This window comes from Ahaetulla prasina, chromosome 1, assembly GCF_028640845.1.
Source record: "Ahaetulla prasina isolate Xishuangbanna chromosome 1, ASM2864084v1, whole genome shotgun sequence".
Classification (NCBI taxonomy): Eukaryota; Metazoa; Chordata; class Lepidosauria; order Squamata; family Colubridae; genus Ahaetulla; species Ahaetulla prasina.
Window position 1 is genome coordinate 333488905 of NC_080539.1, and position 24375 is coordinate 333513279.

The 24375-nt window shown below is 39.6% G+C and overlaps 1 protein-coding gene across 1 annotated transcript in view; it reads left to right on the forward strand.

Annotated features, from left to right (window-relative positions):
- Positions 1–16709: 16709 nt before the first annotated feature.
- Positions 16710–24375, forward strand: part of C1H14orf132 (chromosome 1 C14orf132 homolog) — a 45546-nt gene continuing 37880 nt past the window's right edge. The window contains exon 1 of the mRNA XM_058162629.1: positions 16710–16824. Coding sequence (XP_058018612.1) covers positions 16710–16824 — 115 coding nt within the window. The remainder of the gene's footprint in view (positions 16825–24375) is intronic.

The following is a 24375-nucleotide window of genomic DNA, read 5'->3' on the forward strand; positions in this document are numbered from 1 at the left end:
CCAGCCTGTTGCTGGGTTCACCCTATATTAAAGAGCTGTTGTCACTACCCTGGTCTCCAGCCTCATTACTTCCCGAACATAACATTGGCGACGAGGGTGGGATTTCGAGGCTAAAGGAGAACCAGAACCGAGCTGAAGCACGCTAGTTCCGAACCCAGCAAACTCAGGGCAGAAACGCGGAAATGGCAAACACGCCACCCGCACTGCATAACCCGGCAAGGAGAAATGGGGAACATATATGACCCGTTTGAAAGCTTTCTAGAAGCCAACGAACTACAGGGCATCCCTGATAACCGCAAGCGGGCTTACTTCCTAAGCCATTGCGGGCCGGAGGTAATCGAGATTGCGGAAGCCCTGGCAGAGCCAACGCCGATACAATCGGTATCGTGGCCGACTCTGCAGACTTTGCTGAAGAACCATTTCGCACCGACGCCGTCCAAATACGTGCAGCGGTTTGAATTGGAGAACGAGACAGATGGAGGGCGAGTCCATCGGTGACTACATGGCCGCTAAGAAGAGCGCCCAAGGACCGCGGATACCGAGACTTAGACGAGGTGCTACTCGAGCAACTCATCCGAGGGGTCAAGGACATCCGCCACGGCGACGACTGCTAGCCAGGAGCAACCTGACACTAGCCAACGCCTGGACGAGGCCAGAGCACACGAAATGTCTACTAAAGCAGCAGAGACTCTGCAAAAGCCTCTTCAATCCAAGACGAGCGCAAAGCCAACGCCAGTACACCAGGAGGAGATTCAGTCCGAATCCGAAGGTGAGGGCGAGGATGAGGAAGGGGTCTGCCGGACCGAGAAACGCGACACGGAGGACCGTGACGAGTGCGGAAGCTGTGGAGGGCAGCATCAGCGCCAACGCTGCAGGTTTAAAGACGCAACATGCCGGCGGTGTGGGAAGAAAGGACACTTAGCTCAGGTTTGCAGAGCGGCCCAACCTTCCCGCCGAAAATTCAAATCGAATCAAAACGCTGAACCGGAAAGGCGGCCCGATTGGTTCAAACAAGAAAGGCGCGAAGTCAAACCAAACGACTGTCATTATAGGCCGCGCCACAACCAAAGTGGAAAAGAAGATTTTCACAAAGCCCAAGATCGAGGGAGTACGGTGCAGGCTTGAAGTGGACACGGGATCAGCGATCACCATCATGTCCTGGGACACCCTGGCGAAGTCGCTGCCGTCCGTCGCGAAGCGCCATCTGCAAGCACAGCGGCTACGAGTGCACGACTACCAGGGGAATCGCATCCCTGTTCGAGGGACCACCTCCGTCCGAGTCGAGTACGGCCCTCACAAAAAGACCCTGCCCATCACGATCGCCGAAGGAACTCTGCCCAGTCTGTTGGGACTAGACTGGTTTCGTGCCCTGGGCATGGGAGTGACTGGCATCTACAGAAGTGACTGCAATTTGAAAGACATTCTCTTTAACGAGTTCAAGATGTCTTCAAGGACTGCCTGGGCAAGTACAAGGGGACCCCTATTTCCTTCAACTTAGACCCCAGGTAGCCCCCATTAGGCTTAAGGCGAGGAGAGTCCTTTGCCCTAAAACCAAAATTGATAAGGAGCTGGACAAGCTCATAAATCAGGGATTTTGGTGCCAGTCGATCACGCAAAGTGGAGACGCCAATCGTCACCCCATCAAATCGGACGGGTCAATTAGAATTTGCGCTGACTACAAGGCGACGCTTAACAAAGCCTTACAGAAAAGCGCTACCGGTTCCCGTGGTGCAACATTTATTGCACTCCTTGGGGCAAGGGCAAGTCTTTGCAAAGTTAGACTTGGCCCAAGCCTACCAACAACTGCCAGTAGACGCCCGCACAGCCAAGCCCAAACGATTGTACGCACAGGGGGCATTCAAGTGCACCCGATTGCAATTTGGGGTTAGTGTGGCACCAGGGCTGTTCCAAAACCTGATGGAACGACTACTGCAAGGGCTCCCAGGGTAGTTCCTACTGATGATGTCCTAATTTCAGGGAAAACATGGAGGAATTGGGGAGCGGTTAAGAAAGGTCTTGAGCATTTTCCGGACAGCGGATTAAAAGTCAAGACAAATAAATGTCAGATAGGGGTCGAATCGGTCGATTTCTTGGGCTACCGGATAGACAAGAAAGGAATTCACCCTACTGAGAGCAAAGTTAAGGCAATTAGGAAGGCTCCAGCGCCCAAAAACAAAGCAGAGCTGCAGGCATTCCTGGGATTGGTTAATTTTACGCGGTCTTTTAAAGAACAAAGCAACTGCTATGGAACCGCTGCATAGGCTCTTAGGGAAAAATACTGTTTGGTCTTGGGGAAAGTCAGAAAATAGGGCTTTTGAAGCAGTAAAGAACCTGCTCTCAAGTGATAGCCTGCTCATCCAATATCACGACTCACTACCCCTAGTGCTGGTTTCATGATGCGTCCCCTTATGGGGTGGGGCTGTACTCAGCCATAGACTTCAAACGGCACAGAAGCCCCTATAGCTTCTACTCTAGAACGATGTCCTCCCAGAGAGGAACTACAGCCAATTAGACAAAGAAGCATTAGCCATTGTATCAGGGGTCAAAAATTCCATGAGTATGTCTTTGGGCGGAATTTTGAAATCGTGACTGACCACAGACCGTTACTGGGATTACTGGCTGGCGATCGCCAACGCCTGTGGCACTTTCGCCACGCTTGACTCGATGGACTATATTTTAGCCGCTTACTCATACAAGCTGCAGCATCGACCGGGAAAGAAGTGGGCATGCAGACGCTTGAGCCGATGCCCACTGCCAGGGGCGATCAAGACCCCACTCCGGGACACCCATCCTCCTTATTGACTCGTTGGACTCTGGCCCAGTCACATCAAAGGAAGTGGCTCGGCATCATACCGGGACATTGTGTTAAGGACTGTACTCGGTTGGGTACAGAGAGGGTGGCCCGCTGCGCCGGGCGAACGGTTCAAAGAATTTGTTAAGAAACGTGATGAGCTCTCGGCTCAAGGGGGGTGCCTGTTATGGGGTGATCGTGTAATAATTCCTGTTAAGTTAAGGGGCAAGGTATTGGACCTCCTCCACGAGGTCACCCAGGCATCGTAAGGATGAAGGGTTAGCTAGAAGCTATGTATGGTGGCCACTCATGGACGCAGAGATTGCTGAGAGGGTAGGGAAATGCCAAGCTTGCCAAGAGTCCAGACCGCTACCCCAACAGCCCCAGTCAGAGAATGGGAAAAGCCCCAAGGGCCTTGGTCAAGAATCCACATTGACTTTGCTGGCCCCTTTCACGGCCAAACGTTCCTAGTGGTGGTGGACGCATTTTCCAAATGGTTAGAGATCATACTTATGAAGTCCACCACAGCCGAAGCAGTAATCGCAACCCTGCGCCACCTATTCGCAACTCACGGGTTGCCGGACACTCTGGTGTCCGACAATGGGCCCCAATTCACGGCAGCCCAGTTTGAAGAGTACCTGGCAGAGGAAGGCATCCGACATGCCCTCTCTGCACCTTTCCACCCTGCGCCGAATGGTTTTGCAGAGCGTTCCGTCCGGAGCGCTAAGGAGGCATTGTCCAGGCTCAAGCCAGGTGACTGGCAAACAAAATAGACTTTTCCTAGCCGCCCAGCACAGAACCCCAAGCACAGCCACGGGAAAAGCCCAGCCGAATTGCTAATGGGACGGAAACTCCGGTGCCCACTTGACCGCTTGAACCCCATTACACACCCGAGGGTTACAAGGGGAGCTAGAAAAACAAGGAAATGAGCATAGGCGACCGGTGTGGGCCCGAAACTATGGGGACGGCCCTAGTTGGTCGCAGGACAAGTAACAAAAGTAACAGGCCAAAATCGTACGTGGTAGAGCTACCAGACAACCGAGTGTGGCGGCGCCACATAGATCAGTTAACGAAACGAATAACTGACCAAACCAAACCAACACAGACAGGTAATGAGCAATACCACTCCCAATCCACAGCTCACAAAGACCCGGGAGGCGCAAGACTTAGCTGAGGTCCCAGAGTTCCAGCGACGCCATCAGGTCCCGAGGGAAACAGCAGGAAAATTCCAAAATTAATCCAAGGCCGGATGGCCAAGAAAAAGAGTCGGCCAATAATCCAGAGCCCGATGGCTCAGAGAAAGAGCTGGGAGGAGAAAACAGCCCTCCGACCAGCTCAAACACCACCCAGAACTGAACCGCGCAGGTCAGAAAGAACTAGGAGACGCCCAGGTTATTTGCGTGACTACGTCGAAAAATAACATGTGAATAAATATGTAAATAAGACCAAGTGTTTTCTGGGAGGGGAGGAGTGTTATGTATTAACAGTTGTGCCTTTAAATATTTGAGCGGGAAATCAGCACGTTGCTGATTGGACGAAGCCTCCAGCAGAACTGTATAAAAGGAGAGGTTTTAGCCCCAGCCTGTTGCTGGGTTCACCCTATATTAAAGAGCTGTTGTCACTACCCTGGTCTCCAGCCTCATTACTTCCCGAACATAACAGTCTACTTTATGAAATGCTTTACTGAAGTCCAAGTAAATTATATCGACAGCATTCCTCTGGTCCACTAATTTTGTCACTTTATTGTGACATAAATCACAATAAAGTGACAAAATAAATTACTTTATTGAATAGGGTTTGTAGAATGCTCCAAAATATATAACCACGGTTTACAAATTATTCTGGATGAGTTCACAGAACCTGCTAAATTAAAATCAAAAATTGGCATTGCAGCTTGTACGAATACAGTGTAAATACATAGGCAAAAGAATTCCAACAGTAGCTTCTCTTATTTTTGCACGAGGAATTGCACTTATCAGCCAATTCAAAATAACAGAGTTGGAAAGGACCTAGGAGGTTTTCTACACATTCAGACATTCTGAAATTGCTCATTGTTTCAATCATTTGTTTTGGCCTCTGATTCATGCAGATAAACCTGTACAAACTCAATATAACAGATTTCAAGATAAAAAGAATATAGGCAGTGGTGGGCTGCTACTGGTTTGGACCGGTTTGGGCGAACTGGTAGTTCCGACCAGCAGCTGGCCTCACCCACTTGCCATGGCACTATCACATCCTATATAATCACCAGTTTTTCGATGCCATGGGCTGGTGTGGAAGGTACGCATGCAAGCGATGCGAGAGTACGGATGCACGTGCTCACATTTTGGGTTCCATGCAAACCAGTTGTTACAACCGGCAGCAGCCCACCACTGGGTATTCCCAGTGCTATGCATGTGTGCGGAATTGAAAAACCAGGGATTATATAGGACATGATAGCGCAAGGGCAGGTGGGCCTGGCCAGCTGCTGGTCAGAACTACTGGTTCATCCGAACCAGTCTGAACCGGCAGCAGCCCATCACTGGATATAGGTATAATACATTCATATCTATCAATGAATATCTAAAAACCTCTGTTTTCCACCTATCCCCTCCCAATCTCCCGAATCCCATCTCCCCAGTCAAGTATTTACATTCTGTTGGGTCATGTTTAACTGGTTTCTATTGAATCCTACATCTATAAGGCCACAATGCATCTACTCTACATCCAATGAAAGATAACTTCACTGATATTTAAAATGAGATACATGAGATACTTATACAATACCAGTTAACTACACTAATCCAATAATGAATAGCTTCTGAACAAGTAGATACAAATCACACACAATGATCTACCCTTTGTAAAACTGAACAGTCCTAGATCAGGTCAATAAGGTTTGATCCAGTAGAATAAATTTATTTGATGGCTTGAATTGTCAGGTTCTTTCATTTGGCACAACAATCATTTGAACAATCTTAGAACTTAGAAAAAGTGATTCCTTCCTTAAACAGCCAGGCTGATAACATCTGTCATTACAAACTGTGAGCAAAGTGTACTTCCTGATCTACCTTTAGATATATACAGTATATATCTATAGAAAGCTGTAGGATGTAACATATAGTGTCTATCTATCATCTCTTTATCATCTATCTATCCATCTATCTATCCTCTATCATCCATCTAATAAAATTAACAATAATGAGTGATGTTTTATGCTATCCATGCTCAATATATAATCATGTGCATATCTTTTCTAACTCTTTTTTTAAATATAAATCTGAGTTATCTTGGCTATAGGTTGCATTTTTAATTCAAGCCACTTTCCCATATGCTGCCACTATTTTTAAATCAGTTTCATATTCATGCTGAGGCTGATGATCGCTATACTTACCCTAAATATAAGATTCATTTCGGTGAGTCTCCTTTTGGGATTTCCCTACTCAAGGGCAAAATTCCTGCACATCCAGGACACAGAGTACCTCTGATGGGCTTTTATTGTAATGTTCCTTTTAGGGGGTGCCATTGATGAGTCTTCTGCTATTTTCTTTCTTCATCCAGGAGCATTGACCTGACTAACTGTACCAAAGTACAGATGGAGAGCCATATTTTATATGTCAAGGGTTTTTTGAAACTGATGCAGTTTGTGGTGTGTGTGTGTGTGTGTGTGTGTGTGTGTGTACACGCTGCATTACTATTAATGTAAATAGGCAGAGCGTTAGATAGATGAAATATGCCCCCCAAAATGTCAAAATATGTTGCAAAAAGCAATCAGATGACCCACAGGATGCTGCAACCAGTTGTAAGTGAGACAGTTTCCAAGCATCCAAAATATGATCATATGACCACAGGGATGGCGCAGTAGTAATCATAACTTGTCAGTGACTTTGTTCAATTGTGAAGAGTTTTTCCATGATCAGGCATAAATAGAGTATTATGTGTACATAGATTTATGTCTTATTGCTCCATGAGTTAATATTTTGGCTGCTTCTAGTTTGTATTCTGTCTCCTGGTTCATTTGTTTTTAATGGCCTGCTTGTTTAGTTAGTTTTTCACTTTCTTTTGGATTATGTCTGCACTGTTTTAGCCCTTTTGAGGATCCACCAATAAAGCAGGATGTAACTCTTGATAGAAAACAGCAACCCACAAAACCAACGAAGAATTGCTTCCAATGAAAATCCCGCACATTGTCAAAGCAATTCTATCACTATCTATAAACACTTGCATGAAAGTCAATTATAATCCAATTACTGGAGGTTACTCAAAGGTTATGTTTTAACTGCTCCACAGAGATAGTAAGATATCATTTCATTCATTGAAATTGAGAGAAGAACTCCTAGAGCAGTAATCAAAGTAGGTTTGAACTCCTGCACTAAAGGGAAATGTCTTGATCTCAAAGGGTGACCTTCACACAAGTACCATTCAGCTGATTCCCCCACATTCAGGAGGGGGGAAAGGAATGTCTGCATAATTAAATGAAGATGCTTTGTATGTGACTGACATGTCGACATTGATTAATTGAGTTAATATTTGCTCAGAGTTCTCTGGCTGTACAGTGTGATTAAAGATACTGCTGAAATTGGTGGCTTGGTTTGCATTCTATCCTTTAAACGATTGCTAAATAATTTACTGTAATTAGGTATCGAAGTACTGAATATTTCAAATGAAAGATGCAGTCTGATTAATAAAGATGGGATGGGTCCAATCTCTGCCAGTGGGGTATTCCCTGAACATAAATCTGATTGTATCTCTGCCAGCAGAAAAAGAAAGAAAGGATATCTGGCAAAACCTTCTTCTCTGTAGTCCCCAAGGTCAGAGAAGGAAGATATGGGAGGCAAAGTAGGACAGGGCATGATCGTTCTGCCCCATTTATTTTATTTATTTGTCTCACTGTAAGGGAGCTGGGCAGTTCCAAAATGTGATAAATAAAAAATAAATTGTATTCCATAAGTTGAAAAATGAATGTCAACAGCGGAGGTGGGTTTCACATAATTTTACCACTGGCTCAGCGCGCACTGAAAATGTGACCGCGCACCTTCTGCACATGCAGATGGCCTTGTGTCCATGTGCTTCACTCACGTACACAGTTTGCATGCATGTACGTAGCTTAGAAAACATGGCTAAATAGGACGTCATAGTGCCGGAGAGGGTAGGCAGATGGGCGGATGGGCAGGTTAGGCCCACCCCCACTCACAGGTCACCACTACCGGTTCATCCAAACTGGTCTGAACAGGCTGAATACCACCACTGGTGAACAGTGTAGCTCAACAGCTGTGTAGCCGAGTTGGAACCTGAACTTTCTTAGTTCTAAATTCAAGTGGAGAATCATTTAAGTAGAACAAAAGATATGTGCAGGTACCCATCCTTCAACTGGTGATGGGCACCAGTGGCATAGGCATTAAACAGAGGTTAAACTATAGGGCTTTCCAAAAAGGCCAACATTAACCTCCCCCAAGGGGCAATGGGACTCATTATGATTGTTATTAAGAGCCACTTTGGTCTAATGATTCAGGTGCTAGCCTAGAAACTAGGAGACTGCGGGTTCTAGGCCTCTCTTAAGGTGAAAGCTGGCTGGGTGACTTTGGGCAGCCAGTTGTTCTTAGCCAGGGTTGCTGTTGTGGAAAAAATAGAAGACAGGAGCATTTGGTATGTTCGCTACCTTGAGTTGATTAAAATACATATTTTAAAAAGGGGGGATAAAAACCTAAAAAGGAAAATCATAATTATTTGTAGCACTATTAAAGCCAAAAAGTTTAGGAATCCCCAAGTATTAAAGGGAGACTAGTCAAAAAGAAGAAGAAGAAGAAGAAGAAAAATCCAGGTGGTAGCCATGAACTCATGACTGAAGCCACCCGCCTGACTTTTTAATCACCATTTCCAGGCATCACTTGGTTTCCAAAAGTATGAAATAGCTCATCTCATATGATAAAATCTACCTTTTCCTGGACTTATGTATTAGGGGAAAGTATGCACAAATATACACATGTTGAGACAAACACTTATAAAAATGCAGCTTCTTTTTGATATCTATGTTTCTAAAGAAGAAAATTGAAGTAGTAATGGGCTAAATAACACATAATAAAAAATATGAGGTACTAAATGAATTTGGACAGATTTTCTTTTTTTGCCTTTAGGATATAGGCAGAATCGGAGAGCAATGAAATGCAGGCTGCTAGCCATACATGGCCCAAGAGCCTCTTTTTTATAGCTTCTGAAGCCATCCAGTTGGATGGCATCACTGATCTTACTTATTTAGAAGCCACCACACTGAGAAAACTGTAAAAGAGAAATTGAGAACAGGAAAATAAACAGTGACATTACTATGGTTGATGGTTGAAAATATAATTTTAAAAAGAATATTCCTTTTGCTACAGAAATGTAGCCCTACCCCAATCTGGGTTCGGAAGAGTAAGCAGTAAAAGGAAACCAGGCCAGCAAAGCACATGGCGGTTGGACACCATCAAAGCTGACACCAGCCAAAACATAGAACAACTCAAACAAGTAGTGCAGAATTGGAAAACCTGGAGACACCTGGCCCATAAAATCACCAAGAATTGGAACACGATCGAATGAATAACATCATCATCATCATCATATCCTCCCAATCTGGAAAATCCATTATTGCTTGATCAATTTAAACCCCATGTTGGCTGGGGAATTCTGCGAGTTAAAGTCCACACATCTTAAAGTTGCCAAGTGATGTTCACTGATTTGAACATTAACTGGCATCTTACCTTTTACCTATGGAAGACTGACCAGAGAAAGACATTGTAATGTCTAACCTGAACTAAGACTATAACGTTTAGAATCTCAATCCAAGAAAAGCATTTTCCTTCTCCAAAATAAATAACTAGAATGTGGAAAGTACTCCAATCAGATTTAAAAGAAAAAATGTACAGCTGTATGAAAATTGGGTTGTTTCTTACAGCTGATATTTTCTGCTGCTGTTTATTGTGCTGCTATACTATAAGAGTTGGACATTTTAAATCCATTGGTTTATCTTTGCTGTTGCCACCTTGAGTTTTCCTGAGGAAAGACAAACTAGAAATGCTCTGAATAAGCCAAGTAATTAAAGATCTCACTCAGTTGTTTGTCTTATGCCTTAGAAAGCTGTTGAAAGCTGGTGCTTGTTTACTGTTGTCAGATGATATTCTGGTGATTGTATTGTTTTGTGTCTCTTACAAGCAGAAACAAAGAAAACTAGGTTAGGTCCAAAGAGAGAAGATGGTTCCCTCAAAGAAGTGGAGCTGGATAAAGCTGGATACTTTTGACTCAGTAGTACATGATAAACTTCTCCTAAAATTAAAATCCTATGGCATTTCAGGACCCTTACACCACTGGATATCTGCTTTTTTGTCAAACAGACAACAAATAGTTAAAATTGGTAATGCTCTTTCAAATCCTGTTCCTGTCAAGAGTGGTGTTCCTCAAGGCAGCGTTCTTGGACCTACTCTCTTTATAATATATATAAATGATCTTTGTATTGATATTTCAAGTAACTGTGTTCTCTTTGCTGATGATGTCAAACTTTTCAACACCACTGACAATGCATCCACAATTCAAAAGGACCTTGATCATCTATCTGCCTGGTCTAAAATTTGGCAACTACAAATTTCAACCAGTAAATGCTCAGTCTTGCACATTGGAAGAAAGAACCCAATCACAAAGTACATGCTTGATGGACATTGCCTCGCAGATGACCCCCACCCTGTCAAAGACCTTGGAGTTTTTACATCTAACGATTTAAGTTCCAAAGCCCACTGCAACTACATAGCTAAGAAGGCTCTAAGAGTTGTCAACTTAATTTTACGTAGCTTCTTTTCAAAAAACACCATGCTACTGACCAGAGCATATAAAACATTTGTTAGGCCAATTCTTGATTACTGCTCTCCTGTCTGGAACCCTTACCATATATCTGACATCAACACAGTTGAGCGTGTCCAAAGGTATTTTACGAGAAGAATTCTCCATTCCTCTGAAACTAATAAAATACCTTATTCCACCAGACTTGATATCTTGGGTCTAGAAAACTTGGAACTTCGCCGCTTCGACTGGATCTGGGTTTAGCATATAAAATCATCCGTTGTAATGTCCTTCCTGTCAATGACTTTTTAGTTTCAATACCGATATCACAAGAGCTACAAACAGATTCAAACTCAATGTCAACCGTTCCAGTTTAGATTGCAGAAAACACGATTTCTGTAACAGAATTGTATATACTTGGAATGCATTACCTGACTCTGTGGTTTCTTCTCATAACCCCAAAGGTTTCACTCAAAAACTGTCCACGGTTGACCTCACCACTTTCCTAAGAGGACTCTAAAGGGGCGTGCATAAGAGCACAAACGTGCCTACCGTTCCTGTCCTACTGTTTCTTTCCCTATGTATATACACGTTTTTAGTACCTCATTTCTCCTCATATATACGTTCATATATTTATAACCTTTTATGTAACGCTTGTATATATTGTTATGACAAATAAATAAATAAAATAAATAAAATAAATAAAGCATATATCTTGGTCTTCTGGGCATCACTGAGCAAGTTCAGAATGAGACCAGTGAGAAATTAAATGGCTTCCCTTCATAAGTAGACCTTTTTACAAGCACACACACTAAATAACAGGGTTTCCTCCTCCCCCTTCTCAACAATACATTTTACAAATGGTGTATTCCTTCTGCACTGCTTTGAACTGGCTCATTGGCAAAATAGTCCTTTTGTGACTGTGAATGCTATCACAAAATAAAAGAGGCTGGCCTATTTTTTTTTTCATGGTTAATTGATGTTCTGTACCCCTGACAATTTCTTTATGGCATAGTCATTGAAATAGGCCAAGTAGTTCATCTATTTCATTAGTGTCAAAGTGAGCTGAAGTCTTAATCTGTTTGAACTTTTGGGCAGGCAGCTGTGTTTTCTCGGCCAGGACTGATAGGAGCCGTGTAACCACTGGCTGTAGGCCAGCTTGTTACTCCAAAGTGAGGACGTAGACAGAACACCAACCTTCATTGATAGTCCAAGTACTGTGGGCAACAGTATCAAAAATTGCTGAAAGATCTGAGAAAATAGAATGGTCACACCTCCTTCATCCATGTCCCATCATAGATCATCCATGACTGGTATGTTTTCAATTTTATTCAGGTCTGAAGCAAGACTGCCAAGAATCTAGATAATCCATATCCTTCAGAATCCTCTGCAGTTGCAGCTCCACCAGTTTCTCAACTATGTGGTCCCCAAAGGGGAAATAGAACAATAGTTGTCCAATTTTATTAAATCCGGGCCTAGATTTTTGGTGGAGACTCAAGAGTGAATTTTTAAAGGCCTCTGAAACCTTTCCCTCCCTCAAGGAAGTATTGACTTCAAGCCAGACACAAGTCCCAGCCTCCTTCCTGTCTACTTTTATGTGGGGCAGTGGTCCAATTCACAAACGATGGAACTTATTACATTATATAATATATAATATACATTATCTATCCACTTTCTCAAGATTCAAAGTGAAGCCTCCCAGGTAACAGTACAATTTATTCACTATATTATCTCAGTAGATTTGTCTATCTTGCTTCCATCTCAGAACAAGTGTGAGCAATTTTATTTATAAAATTGTATAGAGATGCATAAAGGAAATGAAACAGCCATATAGTGTGATAACTACATACGTCTCCATGTAGTTTATCATCAGGAGAGCACGAACTTAGCAAAATCTGCTTTCTTGAAATATAGAAGCTCACCCTGGAATTACAAAATAGTTGGAAAGACACTGTTAATAGACTCACATAATTATTTTTGCTTTCATTTTCATATCCCATAATGTTACCTTTATAGTCCAATTTTCCTCTGGGAATGTAAGGTAATTTCCCAGAGTTTCCTTTTCTTTTATCATGATCACAACAAGGCTTTCTGGCTGGGGAATATTTGGTTGTTTGTTTTAAAGGCAGGTAAGAAGGAGAAGGGCTAACTCTGCCTATTTTCAACTTTGGCTCCATCAACAACTTTCTTAAGTCATAACACTTACTAGCATGCAGCCCTAAACTAATGATTCCCAAGGGAACATAGTCCATGAACGAAAGTTGCTCAGATGAATTTTAAAAAACCTTCAATGACCTAAATTTTCTAAAATACAGTAGAATACTTTTACTTTATACTTTAATGGCCATGTGTGATTGGACAAAAACCTGTTGTAACTTGTTATAAAATTCTTGTTGTAAAATTGTTATAAAATAACTTCTTGTAAAATTCTTGGACATGGTACCAAGTGCCCCGATGACAATGGGTATCACTGTTACATGTTTCATCCATAGCCGTGTAAATGAGTCCCTAGGGAGATAGGGCGGTTGAGATATTTCTTGATTTTTTCTAGTTCTTTTTCTTTGACTCTGGCATCTCCTGGTACAGCTATATGAAATGTACAGAATTTTAAAAAACACATCAAGAAATTGCAGCTTCCTGTAATAACACCAGCGGAACTGCAAAAGACTGAGCTACTCGGAACAACATACATTTTAAGAAGATACTTAGTCGATACCTAGGATGCTGGCAGCAACCCATATCAACCATCAGAGCCAGTCAATTATATTTGTGATATTTTTTTTTAATTTACATTTATATCCCACCCTTCTCCGAAGACTCAGGGCGGCTTACATTGTGTAAGGCAATAGTCTCATTCTGTTTGTATATTTATATACAAAGTCAACTTGTATTGCCCCCCCAACAATCTGGGTCCTCATTTTACCTACCTTATAAAGGATGGAAGGCTGAGTCAACCTTGGGCCTGGTGGGACTCGAGCCTGCAGTAATTGCAAGCAGCTGTGTTTAATAACAGGCTATCTTACAGCCTGAGCCACCCACGGATTTTTAAATGTTTAGTTGACTGAGTTTCATGTTTAAGGAATAAAAGTTAATCATCATCATCATCATCATCATCTTGTTAAAAGCAATTGGTGCTGACAAGATCACCATTGGTCAGCTGCAGAAGGCCACCTTACTGGGATCTGCTCGCATAATTCGCCGATACATTACGCAGTCCTTGGGAAGTGTTCGACTAGTGATCTGTGATACGAAATCCAGCATAATTATCTCATTTGCTGTGTATACTGTCATTTTGTGTAAATAAAATAATAATAAAGCAGCTATACTACATGGCTAAAGGCAAAAGGTAAAGTGTAAAGTAGGGCAGTTATGTCATTTTGCAACTAACATTTGTGAAGAAAATTAACATTTTTAGGTCTAAACCAAACTATGTTCAAAACAGGTTTCCTTACCCTTATTAGATCTGTAAATATGAAAGCCATATATCGGCTCATTTATTCAAAGTTACTTTTCATTGCTCAAGTATATGTGCATGGATTGAGAATTCTTGATTCTGATTTAAACTGAATAATTTTAATTCTAATATATTATTAAACTTGTGAAAAGCTTCAGATTCCATCATCTGCCTCCTTTGCATTCTAACAACTTCCTTTGTTAAGTGTGAACCAGCCAACAAGAGATTTTCACATAAAATTATGTCCCTTTCAATTTCTCACTTTTTAATAACATCTCTGAATTTCAAGCATATAATGCTTTTTACTGATTCCAAGTCTCCAAGATTCCAAACCATTTCTGCAAATTTACTGTAATTGTCCCAGCAAGCTAATGTGTCCTATGTATTTGGCATATGTCCTTGGTATTTTAATATTCATGTTTTGTAACCATGTCCCCATTACCTTATCTAACCCTAACAAAGATGCCATGGTTTATTGGTTCAGGTTTTGGATTTGTACCAGGAGACCCAAGTCTATTTTGAGCCACAGAAGTTCAGCAGATAACTTTAGGCAGTTACTCCCTCTCAGCCCAACCTACTTCACAGTGGTGTTGTGAGGGAAATGGGAGCAGTAGTGTTATGTACATTGCCTTAAGCTCCTGACTGAAACACTGAGTTAAAAAAACCCTAACAAATAAGCTACAGCCCCAAGAAAGATAGACAATATGTCTTGTTTCACTCTCACTCAGACTTTCCTGGTATTGATTATCCTTGGCATGTTATTATATTTGTTGCAAAAATAAATTGCTTTTTCTGCAGAAACCTGAAGATGGGCTTAGAGGTCTACGTGGACACAGCTCCATAAGGCTCATGAAGTTGCCTAATGTAATATTTCCAAGTTAATGCTGAATCAGAAGTTCTTCATAAAGTTTGGCTAGAATTTGGTAGCTGCAGCAGACAAGGTTATTTAGAACAAAACCTTACTTCTTTTCATCAACAACAAAACAAATATAAATCAAGATGCTATCTAATCTAAGCCAATCACTTGAATCTTGACGTCAAATCAACAAAGAACGTCCCAGAGTCATAAGGGGCTACTTATGGATCTCAGGTGGATTCTCATTTTGCCTTTTTGCTTTCAACCATATTGTTGGGAAATAGAAACTTGGAAACTCTCTATGGATTTATTCATTATTTCCCAGATGTTATGTCTTACCAGCCAGCCTTCTTAAACACTGTTGATATCTTCAAGGACTCTGAAACACCTCTCACCATTTTTCAAAATTCAAAAGATTAGCAGTATTGAAGCATTTGTAATAGAGCTAGCAAAAAAGATAACAACAGTAGATAGCAACAAAGAAATGCAGATGAAAATCATTTAACTCTTCTTTGTGACAGCCTCTCAAGAATGGGAAGACTGCTACCAGATCACCCAGTCCTTCTCTTTGTTAGCCTACCTAGTTCCCACAACCATTCAGCCTTTGGTTTAGCTTTTCTCTGCACTCTTTTAAAATCAATCAAACACATAATCAATAAATCAATCATATATACATACATACACATACACACACATACATACATGAACAACAAATGACTCTACTGAAGGAAAAGAACAACAGGGCCATGAAAATATTTACAGATTCCTCACCTCCTGGACATAAACTGTTTCAACTCCTACCCTCATAACGACACTATAGAGCACTGCACACCAGAACAACTAGACACAAGAACAGTTTTTTCCCCGAACGCCATCACTCTGCTAAACAAATAATTCCCTCAACATTGTCAAACTATTTACTAAATCTGCACTATTAATCTTCTCATCGTTCCCATCACCCATCTCCTTCCACTTATGACTGTATGACTGTAACTTTGTTGCTGATATCCTTATGATTTATATTGATATTGATTGTTTCCTGATTGCTTATTTGTACCCTATGACTATCATTAAGTGTTGTATCTTTAAGTGTTAAATTTGTACCCTATGACTATCATTAAGTGTTGTAAGTGTTGTACCTTGATGAAGGTATCTTTTCTTTTATGTACACTGAGAGTTTATGCACCAAGACAAATTCCTTGTGTGTCCAATCACATTTGGCCAATAAAAATTTTATTCTATTCTATTCTACACATACACATACATACATACATGAACAGCAAATGACTCTACTGAAGGAACAGCAACTTAAACTGAAATTCAGACCAGAAGAATCTATTGAAAATATATTCAGTGATCACATTGACTTTCTATATATATTCAGGTGAATATACCTACAGTATACAACTGTATATTCTTTTCTGGGTTTTCTTTGCCAATTCCAAAAGCATTGTTTATGTTGGCATTGTTTCTCATAATTTCTCCTCTCTGGAAAGGCAGCTCATGTTGTTTCCAAAGATAATATGTTAATAGAAGGAGAATATTTGGTTATGCATTCACACTAAAAAGGATAGACTTTCCTTCTGAGGATGTTCCCAATTCTTAAACACTGAGGGCCATCTTTTGTACAGAAAGAGAAATGCAGGGTGTTTAGCAGTATAGCAATGGCTGTTGCTGCTTGTTCAACCAATTTCATACCTTCTAACTCTTCGATAAAATTCCCCAGAAAACCTGACATCAGGCAGGTAATTAAGAGCTGTAACTCACAAATTGTTGTGTATTGGGATAAAGATCCCAAACTATGTGCACAAAATCTGATTTAAAGGATGCATTCTAGTTCCAAGACAAATACTTCTTTTAAAGTGCCTGAAGATGGCAAGGAGATTCAACCCCAACTTTTGACAGAAAAACAAGAAAAGGAGGAAGACCCATGTGTGAAACGTAGGTTTATAGTATGTACCCCACCCGCAAAAAACACACCAGGTACCTATATTTCCTCTGTAATTTCAAAGGAATGTAAACATTGGAAAACATACCTTTAACTACAGTATAACAAGCCAGAGTTCTCTGTGGATGTCCCAGCTTATGAAACAGCTTGTGCCACATGATGAAGTTGATCTTCTACCTCTTTTAATTTTTCAGAAAGCAGTTCAAGTGTTGTTCTTTGTCCAAGCTTTTCTGGGGTGCTGTATTGTCTGTCAATCCTGTGGTTAAATTCACTTTTGTGATTTTTTAATGATAATTTTTATAGGCCTGGTTTGTTTATAATTGTGGACTGTCCAGGATATGTATTGCAGTTATCAAAAGTTAATAAGCACACACTGTTGAATAAATAAATATAGAACAGCTTCCTTTTCCTCCTTTTCTTTCTTTCTTTTTCTGAAAAGTCTTCCTCCAAATAACATAAAAATAACACCTATCAGGGTTAGGTTGTGGAGAGAGAGAGAGAGAGAGATTAAAAAAAATATTAGTCTTCCTTTCTTTTCGCAGCTTTCTCTATTTATCAGCTGTAATTCTAGTTTGTTTAATAATTGATAATTGTCTATACATACTTCATGTGAGACTGACCTATTTTATTAATCTGCACATTTCTACTGGAAAGATTAGAGGAAAAAAGATTTATCCAGCACATTTGCAATCTGACCACATTATAACTGCTGGAAATATGATTTCAATAATGTGCAGTATTCAGAATCTTACAACCTACTAACCAAAAGAAAACATAGACTATAAATAGAGAGCTAAGAATTTACTTTGTGTTCTCTCTTGGTAAATCATTTCATCTAGTCTTTGTGTTAGATCAGAAACAGATTATTTAGTTCAGGTGTCACCAACCTTGGCAACTTGAAGACTCGTGGACTCCAACTCCCAGAATTCCTCAGCCAGCAAAGCTGGCTGAGGTATTCTGGGAGTTGGAGTCCACGAGTCTTCAAGTTGCCAAGATTGGAGACACCTGATTTAGTTTACAGTTTCCGTAGCAATTTGTCTTCAGAAGATGCACGATCACACGGTGGCAGGAGAGACTCACCTGAATTAAGGACTCATAATGATCATTTAACAGTTCTAAATAAACATCCAACTTACTATGCCAGAGGAAAACAGCCTTTTCTTTTCAGATAAAAATTATCTCAGATAAAGAGAAAAGAAAGATTGCAATCGTAGAAAGATGACATAAAATTTGCTCAGAAAGTTGAAAAAAAAAACAAAGCCTAAAAAATTGAGGTTATTAGTCTTGTTTAGTTTTGGAATAGCCAAGGTATTGTTTATATCTTACTTTTTGTTATATAATCATCTCCCCAACAGTCTGTGGACTCCCTGGCTTTATTAGTGATTCTGATCAACACCACTATTTTTCCAGGTGCTTAACAGTAGTGGGTTTCAAAAAATTTTACTACGGGTTCTGTAGTGTGGCTTGATGGGCGTGGCATGGCTCGGTGGGCGTGGCTTGGTGGGCATAGTAGGGGAAGGATACTGTAAAATCTCCATTCCTTCCTCAATCCAGGGGAAGGTTACTGCAAAATCCCCATTTCCTCCTGATTAGTTGGGACTTGGGAGGCAGAGGATAGAAGGGGGCAGGGCCAGTCAGAATTTTTACTACCAGTTCTCCGAACTACTCAACATTTCCACTACCAGTTCTCCAGAACTGGTCAGAACCTGCTGAAACCCATCTCTGGTACTTAATCTCAGTTGTGGAGATTATATTAAAACTTCCCTAACTGCAGAAGTCATGCCAAACAAGCTTCCTTAGTGTCACAGTCACTAGTACCTGGGAAATAGCATTAATATGAACTGGAATGGGGGTGGCAGTTAAAATGTCTGCAAAGTATCTCTACTAATATTCCTGTCTCAGAATGGTCTCTCCCGTCCTCTTTCTCTGCATGTAATGGTAGAAGACCATTGATATGCTTTCATATAACTCTGTGCCCATATCAAAACAGCTTACTTTATGTGCGGCCAGAACCTGAAAATAACATTTAACACAGCACAGTACTTAAACAAAATGGTTCGGTTGAGATCTGCATACGTGGGACTGATTGGGTTAGATTGTAAAGATGACACTGAAATATAATTTTATGTCATTTTATTCTGTTTTATATATTCATGTATTAAATTATATTGTATCTTGTCCTATAACTACTATATTTTACCTTACTCTTGTTTTAAATTGTTTGTATAAGATTTTATTGGCGATATGTGTTTGTACCTTGTGCTTTGATATGGCCTATAGGCTAATCAAAGCTATCATTTAAAACTGTATTTTATTCCAATTTCACTTTAAATCATATTTTATTCCAATTTCATTTTAAATTGTATTTTATCCAATTCCATTTTAAATTGATTTTATCAGCTTTTAGTAATAATTTGTGTCTGGAACTCTGCACTTTGATATGGCCCAAGGGCTAATCAATAAAGTAAACTCTGACATATAACTCTATGCGGTCTAAGCACTGAGAGGTGCATGCATTCTGTGGACAAAGATTGACAATTTATAAATTAAAACCTTTATACATAAAGGGCCTTTGGGTTATATATGGTAGAGAAAGTATGGAGAATACCAGCCTCTCTCATAATGTTCCTTGGCAGAACATTTAAAAATTATCTAGGGCTGCTTGCCCAGTAATTCTCTAAGATATTTAGTCAGGCACATCATTCTCAAATTAAATTCCTGGGGTTTTAACAAAGTATTGGCTATTCATTCAGTTTTATAAGTAACCCTGAACTAGGACTGAAGTATGAATGAACAGTCTTCTGCCATTTGGTAATGCAGTCCAGCCAGTCTTTTCTTTATAAATAATTCAACATCCTTTGCCTGCTTTATGCCGTTGGGCAAGAAAAACAGCCAGGGTCTGATAAGCATAAAGCACTTGATCTCCAGGCAGGATTCCACATCCACTTGGATGATGTTTGCCAAAGGCAATACGCTGCCAATTCCTCCATTATAAAAGCAGTGCAGGAGGGAAGATGGCAGTATAATAATTTAAAAAAAATAGGATGTGGTGCATTTATATATTCATGAATGTATCCAAAGATGAGGTTCTTCTTTCTGTTTATATGTTCACAGAATTATCCTGCCCTTTAATACAGAAGCATTTCCATAGAAGCTCATTATCAAACCTACTGAGGAGAAATAATGTCTCAGATCAAAAATAAATCAGAAAAAAGAGAACAGGCAAACTCATTGCACGCAAAAAGAGCTCGAGTCCAAACAATCCTAGGAAAATGAAAAAGTACTCTGAATGCTGAAATTAGATTGAAGCAGGCACCAGGTAAAGCTCTCCAGGGACTGCATTTCATAAATGGAGCACAAGAGCTGAGAACACCCTGTGGCTATAAACACAGGTCATTTGAGATAAATTATTAGACAAAACCCATGGAGGATTAATCCATCACAGGTTATTAAACTGTACCAGCCCAAAATGGAAAATGTCCAGGAAAAAAGGATATTTTGAAAGGTAGGGATATCTTACAGAGGGTGGTACTTTACTGAAAGATTGTACAATCCTAAATTGATTAAAGAATTAAATTGCAAAAATAAATAGAGATGGAAGGAAGGAAGGAAGGAAGGAAGGAAGGAAGGAAGGAAGGAAGGAAGGAAGGAAGGAAGGAAGGAAGGAAGGAAGGAAGCTTTGGATAGCAGCTGAACCAAATACAAAAGTTGACTGATCAGTTTTCCACACTGTGGTAAAATATCCTGTATTATCCTATGCAAATACTATGTCCATTGTTGTTTCCTTTTTGATGTATTTTCCTTTTTTCAAATCTAACCAAAACAAGTCAATTCGGTCTTCTATTAAATAAACTTCATGAACTGAAGAAATGGAAATCCTTGGGGAATAAAACATGACCTTCCATAAATGCAAATGTACATATGTATATAGTGCCTTTTGAAAATCCTTTTCAAAGTCAGATTTGATTTTCAAATACTGTTAGATGGCTTTTATAAAGCAAAAGTTGAGCTTATCTTCCCGTTCAGCATCACAAGATTTCCTACTGTGCCATAAGAAATCTGATAGTCCAGATATTCGTTAGAATACTCTACATTTCTTTGCAATGAAAATAACAGTAATGAATCTCTAACCTTTTACTAGCAAGCAACTATTTTTCTGAATGATGCAAGAACTATATAATTGTACAGCTGGCTTTTACTGTTTCAAGTACTACTATTCAGATGTATTCATTCAAAAACTAGTATAAGGCAGATGGCAATTGTCAGTGATATTTCAGTGGCCATTTTAAAACCAGTATACAGGACATTGCTGAAGGTGAAAAACATTAGATTGGATCCAGAAATGTTAAGTGGATTTGTAGTCAAGCAATGGCTTCTCCTGTGACCTCCATTTCTCATTTATAATGGCTTGAGGGTCTACACAGTATGGAATCAGCAACTCTCCAGAGGCTGATGAAAATTATCCATTATTGCAACAACAAAATAATGACACTGCAATAACAGAAAACCATTTATATAGTGATTTGCGGAACCTGAGGTTACCTTTTATATTTGAACAATCAGTGTTCTGCTAAACTGTGATGCCAGATGTAGAATTGTTTAGACAATTGGGTTTAGTATACTTACTGTTTTGTTTCATATATGAATGTTATTTTAAATGTTAATAATGTAATCATATGCTATGAAAGCATGTATTGTAAGACCAATTTTAATTAATGCATGATTTAGTAAAGTGTTTCCTTCCCTTTTCCTCCCTTTTTTCTTTTTCCACATATTAGGCAAATAAACATTAGATTGTCTTTAATGAGTTCTAACAGTGTTTCTCATATTTTATATCCCCATATTTACATGATAAACTGGATATTAAAAGAATATGATCATATCATATTGGTATCATATCAAAAGCAATTTGGATAATGTTTGTCTTTCATACTTCATCCATCAAGTACAAATTAACCTCTCTCTCAAAGCTCAACAAGATTTTGCATGATTTTACAAGACAGTGCCCTCAAACCAATACAAGTTGCACATAGGTATGGAAAATAATATTGGCCACAATCATAAAAGTAGCATTGTTCTGTGACCTGGTTTAGCATTGCCATTTATTTAGTGTTTTGGTTTTTCATGTTGTTCATGTGTATATTTAATCCCACATTTATATATTAGGGAAAGAACTAGAAGGCAAGGATACACAAAGGCAGATAGGTTTTGTGTTTTCAACCATAATTTAAACAAAATAACTTTTTACTATTTAAAGACATGGGCTTTTTGGTCAAACTACACTAGACTAGACTAGACTAGACTAGACTAGACTAGACTAGACTAGAATAGAATAGAATAGAATAGAATAGAATAGAATAGAATAGAATAGAATAGAATAGAATAGAATAGAATTCTTTATTGGCCAAGATTGTGTGTGATTGGACACACACGGAATTTGTCTTGGTGCATACACTCTCAGTGTACATAAAAGAAAAAATACATTTGTCAGGAATCATAAGCTACAACACTTAATGATAGTCATATGATACAAATAAGCAATCAAATCATATTCGGAACAGTCAGTATAAATCATAAGGATACCAGCAACAAGGTTACAGTCATACAGTACATAAGTGGGAGGAGATGGGTGATAGGAACGATGAGAAGATTAATAGTAGTGCAGACTTAGTAAATAGTTTGATGGTGTTGAGGGAATTATTTGTTTAGCAGAATGATGACGTTCGGGGGGAAAACTATGCAACCACATCAACTCATCATTGTAACTGGGATACTCTTGTTTGTAAGAAATGAAGACAATGTTAAAATCAACCTCATCAAAATGAAACTACCTTAGTATTCCTATGTAGTATCATACAAAGGACCTTTTCCATTATCTCTATATGGACAGAATATGTACAAGGAAGCCAAAGTTGTAAATTCATGTCAGCATATTCTAGGATGGAAAGGGATCAGTCTGTTTTTCTAGCCATCCATCACTAATTGTTCTCTCTCTCACACATACACACACACACATTAATGTATTTACAAGCTACAAAACTCTGAAGATTGGAGGATATTAATCTGGCTTGTGATATAATCCTTTACTGGTTAGTTCAAATACTTTGGGCTCAGCAAAATGTCATACAGTATATGGCCTGGACTGGAAGTTTTGCTGTTGTTTGCAAATTGATGAACACCGCTTGCACTCCTTCTCATTGATTGATGAAAGGGTGTAGTAGACCTTCTGATTACAATAAAATTATGAATCAACCCAGGAAATTAAATTTAGGACAGTTATACAATATTTTTCATATGGTGCATAAAGTTTCCTACTACAAGATATAGTGATGGTTCCTAACTTGGACTAATATTAGACTAATACTGAAAAAACATAGCTGGGGAACAGAGGTTCTTATTGGCCACTGTTAGAAGAGTATGTTGGATTAAACAGATATTTGAGATGATCCATGGCAGCTCTTATACTGTTGAATCTGCTGCTTCTAAATCAGGTTGCCAAGGAGACCACAACTCCCCCAAATACTGATAACTTATGGATCTGAAGCCTGATTTCTTCAGTTTATTCTAAGATGTAGTCTTCTCTTCACAAGAAGATACTTGAATTTCAATACAGTAAGATGAGGAGGATGGGATGCCATCTGAATTTTCTTAAAACATAATATTGCTTTGAACAATCCTGTATTAATGTGCAACTCGCCAATTATTTTGTTCCCATGGGAACATCACAAATGTAATTTATTTAACAAAAATGTGCTGAACCCAAATTAAACATCAGTTATATCAATCCACTAAGCTTACATACTAAATGTCAGCAACGAAGAACATTAATTAAACATAGCAATTTTATATTTTTAAGGCAAGGATCTTTAGATGCTTCTAATTAAGTAGTCCATGATGTTCAAAGTGATAAAATCCTGACAAATGCCTGATCATATGTACCCCAAATATTATTATAGTAAATCGTTGGCTACCTTTCATGGTTGGGAACTATGTTTTATAGTTGAGGGAAGGTGAGAGCTATGGGGATAAAGTAAATTAGGCCTAAGGATGAAACTGAATTTTCTTTTCTTTCACATTTTTGAAGGAAGGAAATTCTTTGTTTATTAAACAGAGATTATAAACATTAGAAACTTAGAGTGTATGGATTCACCTAAACCAGTGGTCTGCAAACTTGGCTCTTTTAAGACTTGTGGACTTCAACTCCCAGAGTTCCTCAGCCAGCTTTGCTGGCTGGGGAATTCTGGGAATTGAAGTCCATAAGTCTTAAAGTGGCCAAGGTTGGAAACCCCTGTTTTAAAGAGAAAAGTAATATTTTCATTAAACAGTGAACCTTCAGTTGTTTTGATTTTCTGTTTTCCCACTTCAAAATGATGGGAAATCGTCCTATTAAGTTTCTGACAAGTACTTCAATGAATGTTGGGACAATTCTAAGGATAAAAGAGGTTTAAGGGATAGATAATCCGCGCTGGGGTGGGTGGGGGAATGAGGGAGTGCAATTTGCCCTGACTGTATTTGTTTCTTTGTTTGAATTTATAAGCCACCCA